We start from the raw sequence: 14434 nt of genomic DNA on the forward strand, positions 1-14434 counted from the left end.
AAACACAAACTCAAAAGAGGACAACAATGTCAAAATGCTTACATGCAAAGCCTTAAAGAAAAAAAAATACAAATTGGTGTCAGGCCTAAAAAGAACTTTTGGAAGAGCTCAAAAAAGGATTTTAATGTAAATGTGAAATAACTAGATGGAAAAACAACTGACCTGGAAAATAATCCAGGAAAGATGATTTAAAAATTATTGGACTATCTGAAAGCCATGATCAAAAAAGAGCCTAGACATAGTCTTTCAAGAAATTATCAAGGAAGACTGCCCTGACATCCTAGAGCCACAGGGTAAAATATAAATTGAAAGAATCAACTGATCATCTCCTGAAAGAGATACCAAAATAAAAAATCCCAGTAATATTATTGCCAAATTCCCAAAATACCAGGTTAAGAAGAAAATACTGCAAGCAGCTAGAAAGAAACAATTCAAATATCATGGAGCCACAATCAGAATTACACAGCATCTACAGCCTCTACATTAAAAGATTGTGGGCTTGGAATGTGATATCCTGGAAGGCAAAGGAGCTAGGACTACAACAAAGAATCACCTACTCAATGAAACTAGGCATAATCCTTCTGGGGAAAAATGGATATTCAATGAAATAGAAGACTTTCAAGCATTCCTGATGAAAAAACCAGAGCTGAAAAAAAATTCTATTTTCAAATACAAGACTCAAGAGAAGTATAAAAAGGTAAATAGAAAAGAGGATAAAGGATTCAATAAGGTAAAATTGTTTACATTGTTAAATGAGAAGATGATTCTTGTAACTCTTAAGAACCTTATCATTAATAGGGCAGTTAGAAGAGATGGACAGAAGATGTGGGTATAAGCTGACTTTGATGGGATGATATAAAAATAAAGTTTGAGAAAGAGGATTGCACTGGGATCAGAGGGAAGGGATAGGTATAATGGGGTAAATTGTCTCATATAAAGAGGCATGAAAGACCTATTACAGCAGAGGAAAAGATGGAAGGGGGCTTCACTTGGACCTGCCCTTAACAGAAATGGCTCAAAGAGGGAATAACAGAAATATTCAGTTGGGTATAGAAATCTATCTTATCTTATAGATAAAGAAAATGGAATGATAGAAGGGGGAGTAAATTGGAAGAGGTAGTAGTCAGAAATAAAAAAAATCTGTTGAAAAGGAGAGAGAGAGAGAGAATTGGTTGGAGGAAAATATGCAGTGATAATAACTCTAAATGAAAATGGGATGAACTCATCCATTAAAGAGAAGCAGATTGCAGAGTGGAAGAAGAAGAAGAGAAGAAGAAGAAGGAAGAGGAGGAGGAAGAAGAGGAAGAAGGCTTCAATATGTTCTTTAAAAGAAACATACTTGAAGCACAGAGACACAGAGTAAAAGATAAAAGGCTGCAGCAGAATCTATTATGATTCATCTGAATCAAAACAAAAAAAGCAGGGGTATTAATCATGATCTTAGACAAAGCAAAAATAAAAATAGATCTAATTAAAAGAGATAAGGAAGGAAACTACATCCTGCTAAAAGATATCTTAGAAAATGAAATAATATCAATATTAAACATAAATGCACCAAATGATATAGCATCCAAATATTAAAGGAGAAATTAAATGAGTTACAGGAGGAAATAGTAAAACTATACTAATGAAGGACTTCAACTTTCTACTCTCAGAATTAGAAAAATCTAACCAAAAATAAATCAGAAAAAAGTTAAGCAGAGGAATAGAATCTCAGAAAAGTTAGATATGATAGACATATGGAAAAAAAGTGGATGGGGATAAACAGGAATATACCATTTTTTCAGTGGTAAATGGCACTTAGACACACACACACAAAAAAAACCTGACCATATATTAGTAGATAAAAACCTTACAATAATATGCAGAAAGTCAGAAATATTAAAAGTGTGTCCTTTTCAGATAATAAAATTACATTCAAAAATGGTCCAAGGAAAAATTAATTGAAAACTAAATAATCTAATCCTAAAAAAAGAGTGGGTCAAAAAACAAATCATATAAGCCATCAAAAATTTCATTAAAGGGAATGACAATAATGAGACAACATACCAAAATTAATGGGATAAATGCAAAGAAGTACTTAGGAAAAAATTTATATCTCTAAACACTTACATCAATAAAACAGAGAAATTGCAGATCACTGAATTTGGTATGCAACTAAAAAAAGCAAACAAACTAGAAAAACAACAAATTAAAAATCCTTAATTAAGCATCAAATTGGAAATCCTGAAAATCAAGGGAGAGATTAATAAAATTGAAAATAAGTAAACCACTGAACTAATCAATAGGAGCTGCTTTTATGAAAAACAAAACATTAAATAGCAAAATCATTAGTTAATTTTATTTTTTAAAAAGAAAGAAAACTAAATTACCAGTTATGAAAATGAAAAAGGTAAAATTTCCACCGATTAAGAAGAAAGTAAAGTCATTATTAGGAGTTATTTTATTTAATTATATGCCAATATATCTGACAAGTTAAGAAAAATTGATGAATATTTACAAAAAATATAAATTACCTAGATTAACAGAAGAAGAAATATAATACTTAAACAACTCAATTTTAGAAAAAGAAATTGAACAAGCCAGTCATAAATTCCCCAAGAAAAAAATCTCCAAGGACAAATGGATTTACAAATGAATTTTACCAAACATTTAATTCCAACATTATATAAACTATTTGGAAAAAAAAATAGGCCAAGGAGTTCTACTAAATTCCTTTTATGACACAAAAGTGGCACTGATACCTAAACCAGGAAGAGCTAAAACAGAGAAAAAATACAATTTTCCTAATTAATATTGCTGAAAAATAAATAAATAAATAAAATACTAGCAAGAAGATTACAGCAATATATGACAAGGATCAAACACCATGCCCAGGTAGAATTTATACTGGGAATGAAGGGCTAGTTCAATATTAGAAAAATTATCAGCATAATTGACTATATTTTGACAAGATACAAAACCCATTCCTTGCAAAAACATAAGGAGCATAGGAATAAAAGAGAGCTTTACTTAAAATGATAAGTAGTATCTATCTAAAATCAATAGCAAGCATTATCTATAATGGGGATAAGTTAGATGCCTTCCCAGTAACATCAGGGGTGAAGCAAGGATGCACATTATCACCACTATCATTAGGTGTTACATGGAAATGTTAGATATAGCAATAAGAAAAGAAAAATAAATTGAAGAGATTAGAATAGGCAACAAAGAAATGAAAATATCACTCTTTGCAGATGATATGATGGTATACGTAGAGAATCCTAGAGAATCATCTAAAGTAGCTGAAATAATAATTTTAACAAAGTTGCAGTCTATAAAAAAATCACATAAAACATCAGCATATCTACATATTCCCAACAAATCTCAGAAGCAGAAGAAAAAAAGAGAAATTCAATTTTAAATAACTGTGGACAATATAAAATCCTTGGGAATCTGCCTGCAAAGACAAACTCAAGAACTATATGAACACAATCACAACACTTATCATATAAATAAAGTAATATCTAAACAATTGGATATTAATTACTCATGGGTGTGATTGAACGAATGTAGTAAAATAACAATTCTACCTAAATAAATTTACATATTCAGTACTATACTAATTGAACTACCAATCAAATTATTTTACAAAGCTAGAAAAAAAATAAGAATAAAATTCATCTGGAAGAAAAAAAGGTCAAGATATCAAGAGAATTAGTGATAAAAAATGTGAAGGAAAGTGCCTTAGCTATATCAGAAATCAAACTTTATTACAGTGTGGTAATAATCAAAACAATCTGGTGCTGGCTAAGAAATAGAATAGTGGATCATTGGAATAGATTAGAAATAGAATTAGAAATAGAATTAGAATACACAATAGTAAATGACTGCAGTAATCTAGTGTTTGATAAACTCAAAGACCCGCACTTTTGGGAAAAGAACTCACTATTTGATAAAAACTGCTGGGAAAACTGGAAAACAGTATGGCAGAAACTATGTATCTTACATCTTACACTGTACACCAAGATAAGGTCAAAATGAGAATATGATTTAGATATAAAGGGTCATACTATAAACAAATTTGGAAAACAAGGAATACTTTACCTCTCAGATGAAGGAGATGGGAAGAATTTACGACCAAATAAGAGATAAAAAGAATTGCAAGATGTAGCATGTTTGACTTTGATTATATTAAATTATAAAAAGTTTTGGCATAAACAAGAATAGTGCATACAAAATTAGAAAGAAAGCAGAAAGTTGGGGGAAATATTTTACACTATGTGCCTCTGATAAAGGCCTCAATTTTCAAATATACAGATAACTGAATCAAATTTACAAAAACACAAGTCATTCACCAATTGATAAAAGTCAAAGATATCAATAGTTTTCAGATGAAGAAATCAATGATCTAGTAATATGAAAAAAATATATAAATCGCTTTTAATCAGAGAAATGCAAATTAAAGCAACTTTGAAGTACCACCTTACACCGATCAGATTGGGTAATATGACAAAAAAGGAAAATGATAACTCTTGGAGGGGATGTGGGAAAATGACACTAATTTTTTGTCAGTAGAATTGTGAACTGATTCAACCATTCCATAGCACAATTTGAAATTATGCCTAAAAGTCTATAAAACTGTTCATAATCTTTGATCCAGCAATACCACTACTAGGTCTGTATCCCAAAGAGATTTTTTAAAGGGAAAAGGACCTATTTGTAGAAAAATATTTCTAGTAGCTCCTCTTGCATTGGCAAAGAATTTGAAATTGAGAGGATGTCCATCAATTGGGGAATGGCTGAACAAGCTGTAGTAAAGGAATGTAATGGAATACTATTGTGCTATAAGAAATGGCACTCAAGATTATTTAAGGAAAAAAAAAACAACAGAAAAACTTACTGATACCAAGTGAAGTGAGGAGAACCAGCAGAACATTGTAACAGTAACAGCAATACTGTGAAGGACTTAATTATTCTCAGTAATTGCAATGATTCAAGACAATTCTGATAAAAGATGCTATACACATCCAGAGAGAAAAACAAACAAACTAAACAAAACAAAATAAAAACTAATGGAGTCTGAATACAGAAAGACACATACTATTTTCACTTTATTTTATTCATGGATTTTTTTTTCTTTCACAACTTGACTAATATAAAAATATGGTTTGCATGACTGCCTATGTATAGCATATCAAATTCCTTACTATCTCAGGAAGAGGTAGAAGAAAAAGGAGGGAAAGAGAGAATTTGGAACTCAGATTTTTAAAATGAATGTTTAAAATTGTTTTTACATGTAATTGTGAAGAAATGAAATACCATCTATATAAAAAAATAAAAATCCTCCTTTATGAAATTTTTCTGGACTACTTCATCAATAATGACATTTAATCCTGAACTCTATATGAAATTTTGTTTTCTCCAAATACATACATTATATATTAGTATGTGTTTTAGTTAATTGTGCTTATGAATTATCCTCCCACTAAACTGTATGATCCATGAAGCCAGAAACCATTTTTACCTTGACTTTGCCTCTTCCTCAGTCCTTAAAATAGGGCTCTGCAAGTTGTCATATAGTTTTGTTGAATTAATAAAATAATGATTATAATGATTACATCAGACTTTATTTTATACCAACAGGTAAATTTTACTGTTTCAGATATATTATGCTTCAAAAAAATGACTCTTTTCACTTACTCAAACAGGACATTTGCTTAACGCAGAAACTAGCATGTGCAAACATTATAGCTATATCTAGTCTATATAATCCATATTTTTATTTATTTGTAAGTGAATTGAATTGCCTCACTCCACAGGATAGAGAAGGGAAACATCATGAACACAAGAATAGTCCAATATAGAAATGACATTGAAAATTGTTTCCCTCTCTGGAAAGCAAGATGCAATTAAAAAAAACACATTAAAATGATCTGGTTTTTTGAATAGCAGCAAGAACACAGTTTAGTTTATGTTACACATATTTGTAATGGGTACAATCAATTAAATTTCATTATTTTTTGTCAATGCTGAAATATGGAACAAGAATAAAAAATATTGGATGGCAGAAGTTAGAGATGAAGATTTGAGTTTTGAGAAAGGCAGAAAGTCAGGGAAGCAGTGGTTCTAGAGCAGTGATGGTGAAACAATAATGTGGCAACCATGCTGAATATGGAGGCCACCATAGACAAGAGAACCAGAGATAGATCACAAGTTCATAAGATAATAGATCAAGAACTAAAAGGCAGTGAGCATGCAGCCCAACCCCCTCATTTTACAGATGAGGTTGCAGAATCTGAATGAGTCAAGACACTAGAGATCATGATAATAGTAAAAAGTGTGAATGAGATGATACAGGTGGAAATATACATGGCTGTGGTTAGAGAGTGGGATTTTAAAATTCTGATTATTGGAGGAGGTAAAATTCTGAGTGATGGTGATTGATTCAGTTATGACCATGCTAGGGAGTGGCTATAGTTCGGTGGAGATGGGAAAAAGTTTGAAATTGAGGATATTAAGGCATTGAGTGGTCAAGATATTTAGGAGTCATCAACATATATGCTGAATACATATAAAATATATTGGGAAAATTAATTTTGCAAGAAGAATGTTGATTTTCAGCATAGGGACAGCAGTATAGAAAAGTGGAGATTTTAAAGTAGGGAAATATTTGAGATTAATTCATGAGATTTCTATGAGGCACTAAAATGAATATATTCAAATATAATTATGAGTTTATTTCTAAAAATAATTTTTCAACTAATAATGTTCATTTAAGAATTGTGAATATAACATTTTTTCTGTAAACAGTTAATGCTTTTGGTTTCGTGATGTCTATGATGGTACGTCAGCAAAAGTCTTAACTGGAATTTTGAAAACAATATAGATTTTATTTTTAATTTTAATTTTTTCCCACTTAATAGTATTTTATTTTTCCAATTACATGAAAAGATAGTTTTCAATATTCATTTTTATAAGATTTTGAGTTTCAAATTTTTTCTCCGTTTCTCCCTTCGCCCTGCCCCAAGATGGCATGCAATCTGATATAGGGTATACATGCATGATCCTATTAGACTTATTTCCATATTAGTCATGTTGTGAAGGAAGAATCTGAACAAAAGAGGAAAAACCAGGAAAAAGAAAGAAAAAGAGAAAATAGTATGCTTCAATCTGCATTCAGATTCCATAGTTCTTTCTATGGATGTGGATAGCATATTCCATCATGAGTCTTTTGGAATTGTCTTAGATCATTGTATCTCTGAGAAGAGCTAAGTCTAACAAAATTGGTCATCACACAGTGTTGCTGTTACTGTGCACAACATTCTCCTGGTTCTGCTCACTTCATTCAGCATCAGTTCATATAAGTCTTTCCAGGTTTTTCTGAAATCTGCCTGTTCATCATTTCTTACAGAACAATAGTATTCCATTACAACAATATAGATTTTAAAAGTTCAGATATTTAATGCTGATGGGCTTTTTATTTCTATTTTTATTTATTACATGTTGGTAAAATTTTTAAACATTAAAAAACTATAAATATGTATATTTCCAGATTAATGTTTAGATCATGCTTTTTTTGGTGCTTAATGTTTGAATCTTCATTTCAGTTAAGAGCAATATCTTCAATTGACTAATTTTTCATTAGATCATAGATAAATCATCTATTTTTAGTAGCATTGAAGTGCAGTAATTAGCATACTATAAAAATGTTTAGTGGGATACACAGATATTTCGTAATAATTTAGTCTTATTTTAAAAATTTTCCTTACACATAAATCAATAATTCAAAAGTAGGTCTAGTGAGAGCAAGTTTCAGTCACTTGTGCAAATTATATTTTCAATTACAACTACAAGAATGAGAATTTTATTTTTACCACATCTTATGACTTGTTGATGCTAGTTACTAGAATGAATAATTCAATTTTTGTGATTATAATAGAAGCACATACATATTTCAGTGTCCACCATTCCCTATTAATTTGAAAATTGAACTCATTTTGCTCCAAATGGCAGTCACATGGATAATAAGGAGTCTGACTTTGCTCAATTTTTAGACTCTAGTAGGTTATACCCACTTATATAATATATATATATATATATATATGTATGCACACACACACACACACACACACACATATATATATACACACACAGATCTCAAGTAAGATAGATGTTTTAAAACAATTTAAAGAATTCAGTTGTTCTTTAAATGTAGGTAGAATTTTCACTTGTTGGTAAAAGATTGTTGACAATCCCAAAATGAATTTTTTTAATTGGTTGAACTTTGTTGCCACTGAAAGCAAAACAAAGCTAACCCTTCCTGGTCAAATGCCAACATTCTGAAAGAATAACGAATGTATGCTGAAATACATTATATTGTCCATACTTATGCCAAATTCAAAATTTATAAGAGTATGATTATCTAGGTTTTGGATCATTAGGCAGTATTAACTGTTTTAAATGTGTAATCATTGCTGTGTAATCATAAATGTATAATCATAGATCCTTCCAAATTTGTATTCTAGGATAATTAGACAAGAAATGATATGGTGGAATTATTATAGATCCTAGATTTGGGTAAGATTTAGGTTTTATTCTCTATACTTATTAGCTGTGTAGCACAGACAAATCTTTACAAGGTTCAGTTTCCTCATCTATAAAATAGAAATGATAAAGGCAGGCAACCCTCTAAGACTATAAGTGGTGGAACAAATGGCAATCAGATTTCATATACTTTTATAGTTTCCTTGCTGGGAGTTCCCTATATCAATTCAGCAAGTCCAATTCCCATTTTCTAACCATACCCCCAAAAATGCCTTTGTTAATGGAATGTTATCTGAATCAAAGGATATTTAAAAATGGAGTTCAGGGAGTGATTTCCAAGGTTATCTTTTCCCATTCCCTCATTTTACTGGCTCAGAGACAGAAAGGATCAGTAACTTGTCCAAAGTCATATACACCCTGGTCTTCCTGATTCCCAAGCCTTCAGTCTCTAAACCATTCTGTACACATCTCCCAAATCATCCTTCTTTACGTACAAGTATGCCTAAAAACCTTCAATGTTTCATTAATTGCCTGTTTGTACTTTGTTGTCAAAGAGGACTGATAACATCATAGGATGATGTTTTGACTTACATGAGAATTGGATTTAAGTGAGGCAGAGTTGCACAAAGTCGTCAGCCTCACTCTGTCTTCCAGAGTCATCAAAGTCCAGTGGCAAGACAAAATTCAATATGACTGGTGACGGCCAGGGATGCAGTGGATGACTTTGGTGTCATCAAAGTCTGACCAAGCTCTAAGTGATCCATAGCATCACCCTCAGATACTTCTATGGTTTTTGGAACAAATTGTCCTCATCGGTCCATTCCACCACATGCTTGGGGTAGACATCCCCTTAACTTGCTGATGGGTTTGAGGTCTGTCAGTTAAGCTGAACCTAGTTTAGCTCTTCTCCTCTGACAGTTTCACCAAGGTGTGGCCACTGTGCATGTTACAGGTTTTTAGAGCCTGTAGACTCAAATACAACCTTCTTACACTGGAATTCAAAAGCTAATTCTGGTCCCAAGCTAGCTTTCTAGTCTCTCTGTGAACTCTATGTTTAATGCAATTCAAATAAATATTTACCTGTTTTTGAATTATAAAGAGCTAAATTCCAGCTATGAGTTGGCTAGTGACCTAGATAACTCTCAGTTACAATGCTGTGGTTTCTTCAGGCTATGGTTTAGGGACCAAGTGAAATGGGCCCTATAGCTGCTTGAAAAGTCTATTCTGTTCCTAGTACCTAGAGGAATATGATGAATATAGTGATAAATGTTTGTTTAATTAAATTGAATTCAGGGCTCAGGATGACACTGAATTTACTAGAGAAACCTAAGGGATGAGTTGTTTTTAGGATTTCTCTGAGATCTTTCCCTCCTTTCTCCCACCTCCCTCACCCTGAATATAAACTCCATGTGAACAGAGTAGCCCCACCTGCTCTCACTCCCCATCCCCAGCCCCCTGCCTCATGATGTATATGGTTTTGCTTTTTTCAATTATGTAGGTATAGAAAAAAATTACTTCATAAAACTATATTGATAAGAAACTTGTGAAAATAATAATTCAATCTACTTTCTTTCTTAAAAGTAATTTATGTTAAATGCAATTTTTAAACAATATTTAATTTCTCAAATTAAATTAGTACTTTCCATTAGAGCGGGGTAGGGAAGAAAAGAGAGAAAAGACACTGTACTATGTTCCCAGAAATATATCACACGGTCATAAGTGTGACACATTGCTGGTTTCAGTTTTGGTCATCAATAAAGGAAATTGTAATAGCTCAAGATCATTTAATGCAATCTAAGTGAGAAAATATTTTTATGGCAGATTTATCTTAGTTAAACTTTAGAAAGAGTATTACCTGAACAACTTTTTGGGACTGCACATCAACAATAAGTACTCGGTCCAGAGTAGGCTGAGTTACATAAATGAACTTGTCTTTGACATTAACAGCAGAGGCCCATACACATCGCTGAACTGTATCCCCTTCAGCTTGGGGACAAACTTCATCCTGTAATCCAAGAAGAGAAAACAGAAAGTGAAATGGCAATCACACATCATGATGCAGAAATTTTTTAAAAAAGATGGTGGTTTCTGTTTTTTCGTCCCAATTACTCTTCGGTACCATGTGTTTTTCTGCATCACACGTAAGAAAAAATACAGCATCAAAATAAATAAAAGTGGTATAGGGAACATAGTCAGAGCACAATCAAATGAATTTTGAAGTTAGAATGAATGAAAACCACTTGAAAATGAAAAGTATTTTCCCTAACCTCCTTTTCTTACTTTTCCAATAAAATTATGGATTCTATTAGAAACTATTTTTCTCCTAATTGTCCAAAGAGTAGAAATTTAGCACTCACTTTAGGGAGATGAATGTTTAACAATCTTAACTGCTTGCTTGTATTGCTTGAATGTACTCTGTTTTGTTTCTTGCTTGAGTCCAAAATCTTTGAATTATAATAAAACAGGAGTGGAATATTCTATGATCAAGTACCTTCTTTATGGGGTATAATACTTGAAAGGATGTCCAGGTATAAAGACTGGCCATAGAAATGAGACTGAGAATCAGAGTAAATAAATTGTGGGAAGAGAAAGATGGCCACATTTATGTTTCAACTTTTAAGCTTATATGAAAGAAAACTCAAGATACATTTAGGAGACCAAGAAGACAGTTCAAGACCCAGCTCTTCTATTTGCTATGTGACCTTGTGGAGCTCATTTAAAATCTGAGCTTCCATTTATAATAATAACAAATGCTAGTGAAAATATAGCATTGGAATGATAGAACACTACATAAAAATGAAGCATTACTGTTATCTACACCAGTTTTGATTTCCAAGAAACATCACAGGTATAACAATTTACGTTATTTTATTTTTGTCCCAGAATGATCTTTTATTTACCATTATTCTATTACTTCGGTGATTCAGCTAACACAATTATACTTGGGTATATGGTCCATGGGCTTTACAGTCATGGGTATCAATTTTCTAAATATCCAACAGTGGGATTTGAAGCTAAGGAAATACTACTTTAATTTGGACAGAGTGTGTGACCTTCTTATTTTACCCTCAGCAGCCAGTGAAAGGATACCCATCTTAGCCACCAAAGTCTTTAGGAAGAAAAGTAAATTTCCCAGTAAAAAATATAAACTCTACAGACCAAAATCACAGAGTCAGGGCTGGGGGTGGATATGTTGGCAATTTCTAACTTAGAGCAAGAAATATGTATAACCATGAGAACTAACCTGATAAGAAAATGTTATTCTCTACCCTTTTCCCCCTGGAAAGCTTTTTAGTGTATTGGTTTCAAGTGTGAAAATGAAGGATGTGAACACATGACCATATTAAAATATAAGAACAAGTACGTGTCCCAAGGTAAAAATAATTTTCTATACATAATCCCTCATCTCTCTCTAGGAGAGACATTATGGCATAGTAGACAGAAAGCCAACCTAAGAGGTGTGAGTTCCATATTAGCCTTGGACGTATATTAGTTGTGTGACCAAGGTGAAGTGGGGAAAACAATTTTCTAAGTCTACAAATGAAAGGAAAAAATGATGATTCCCATCACTACATAATTATTTCACACAAATATTTCCCAAAATGATGAAATCACAGGATGAGATACAGACATCCCTCAAAAAAAACTTTTTATGCTTTATTTAATTCTTCTTGACATTATAAAGCAGCATCTTTACCTTGGATACCTATCAAATATATGTATCTCTATCATATATAAAACATACATGTATATATGTATATATGTATCTGTACACACATATATGTATGTATACATGTATAAGCTTAAAATTTCATTGTCTTTCTAGATACCTTATATACATTTCAAAGAACCTGCAATTCCATTCATGTGTGTAATTCCTTAAGATGCATATTGTAATGCAGCTATACCTGTCTATATGATACTTTTGTCTATAGTTTCCCATAAATTCAGTACAGGGTATGTACTTACTATGATGAGCCCATAGTGAAGTTCTCTTCATATTACATGGGTTCCAATGTGGGCTCTCCCATCAATTGTCCCTTGTTTTCACTATCTGACCAACCCACTGCCTTTTCCAGTAACACATTAATTTGATGCTATCCTTTACATAACTATTACATGCAATTCTTTATTTTTAATGTTTTACAGCCCGCTCATAGTCACCATGTGCATCTCCATTGACCTTTGGAAACATACAGTTCTTAAAAGTGCATGTTAAAGGTGAGATGCAGTACCAACTCAGGAAATTAGGGAACTTAGTTTCACATTTGAGCACTGCTATTTACTGCAAATTTGAGCAAGTTGCTTAACATCTCTGGGCCTCATTTTCTTCAATGGTAAGATAACAGGGGTGGACTAGATGAATTCTAAGGTATTTTCTGAGTCTCAGTTTATCTGTTAATTATTAAATCCCGCATGTGTTCTATTTACTGCGGGAGTTCAATCAGACTTGAATAATATCAACAATAAACTCATTAACAAAACTAAGGATTTGTTATTTATAATTCTTAAGAACAGGTCAGAAACACCTGGTAGGGAAAATAAATGTGCCAATCCATCATCTCGGCCATTCCCCAGGATCAGGTGATTTTTGTTTATTTGGTAGACTTTGCAACAGCATGCACTAAATAAGGACACTCTGAGCTGGCAATGATCCAGGATCCAATATCATCAAAGTTTCAGATTTAGGTCAGAGGAAGCTTATCATAGCCACTTTGACTTTGACAGACATAGATAACAGTTGGTCTCTGTCTAAATCATCTTCTGGGAAAAATGGGGAGAGGAAGGGTTAGTTTTGATTTGCTCAAAGAGTTTTCAAGGCTCTACAGCCCATAATTAAACTGAAAACACTGGATGAGTCATAGAATTAACTAATTTTTCTAGGCAACTTTCACAAAATTAGGGCTACTTTGAAATTATTTTAAGATTAGAACAGGATACTTGTCATAATGTCATGGACCCATAAATGTGTTTGGCCAAAAATTGTTGGGACTAGCCCTGGAGATTAATGTGTGAAAGCAAACATGGTGTGGGAGGTTCCAGTCTCAGCTCTGACAGGTCTTAGCTTCGGGGAGGAGCAAGTCACGTCAGCTCTGAAAGGCTCAATTTTTTTTATTTGGAAGAGGAGTAAATAATACTTTCACTAATTAATTAGAAGGGTTGTTGGTGGGGATGGGGGGGGGAAAGGTAAGCACTTGGCCAACATGAAAATGCTAAACAAATGGAAGATGAATATCACTCCTAATGACTTACAAGGTATTAAAGTTGGTGAGTAGAAAGTAAGCTAAAAAAAGAAATGTGCCCTCCCTGTATGCCCAGTGGACCAACTGAGTGGCATACAAGCATCATTCCATTTACCTAGTCACTGGTATATTCTTTTCATTGTCATGCTTCCTTATCCAAAAGTACCTGGGATCCTGTGCCAAGAACTTTCTTTATAAAAAAAAAGTACAAAAATAATGTAAAAATGTGTATTCCAGAATCTGAGAGGTCAGGAGAGGGCAGGTACTTGGGCAGGAGGCTGTCAAAATGCATGAATTTGGATAACTGTTCTTGAATGCTTTGCTGTAAGGTGAATGCTTCTGACAAAACCCTGCCAACTAATGGAGACTGTGAGTGACCCTGATACTGTCAGCCAAACAACTGCTGAACCAGTGGCCATTTCCACCACTTAATTTGCTAGAAAACTGTTCAACGGTAAAATAAACCCTACTGTTGGGAATTATTTTCAATTTGTATGCAGTGCCCATCAGAGATCTCTGGCCATACTTACAATGATTTTTACATAGCCATTAAAAGTTTCCTGACATTCAGTCTGGGTTTTCCTTGCTCCATTTTATGCCATTACTTCTGATTATAGCCCATTAGACCACACATTTTACAATACCTTTACTATTGTTTTTTTTTT

General features: G+C 32.8%; 1 protein-coding gene across 3 annotated transcripts in view; it reads right to left on the minus strand.

The window, feature by feature from the left end:
• The window catches only part of FSTL5 (follistatin like 5), an 856262-nt gene that overhangs the window by 63191 nt on the left and 778637 nt on the right, over window positions 1-14434 (minus strand). For all 3 annotated transcript variants that reach the window (XM_027866922.1, XM_027866921.1, XM_027866920.1), the window contains one exon: window positions 10382-10531. In XM_027866922.1, coding sequence (XP_027722723.1) covers window positions 10382-10531 — 150 coding nt within the window. The remainder of the gene's footprint in view (window positions 1-10381; window positions 10532-14434) is intronic.

This window comes from Vombatus ursinus, unplaced genomic scaffold, assembly GCF_900497805.2.
Source record: "Vombatus ursinus unplaced genomic scaffold, bare-nosed wombat genome assembly UNPS02014784.1, whole genome shotgun sequence".
NCBI classification, from domain to species: domain Eukaryota; kingdom Metazoa; phylum Chordata; class Mammalia; order Diprotodontia; family Vombatidae; genus Vombatus; species Vombatus ursinus.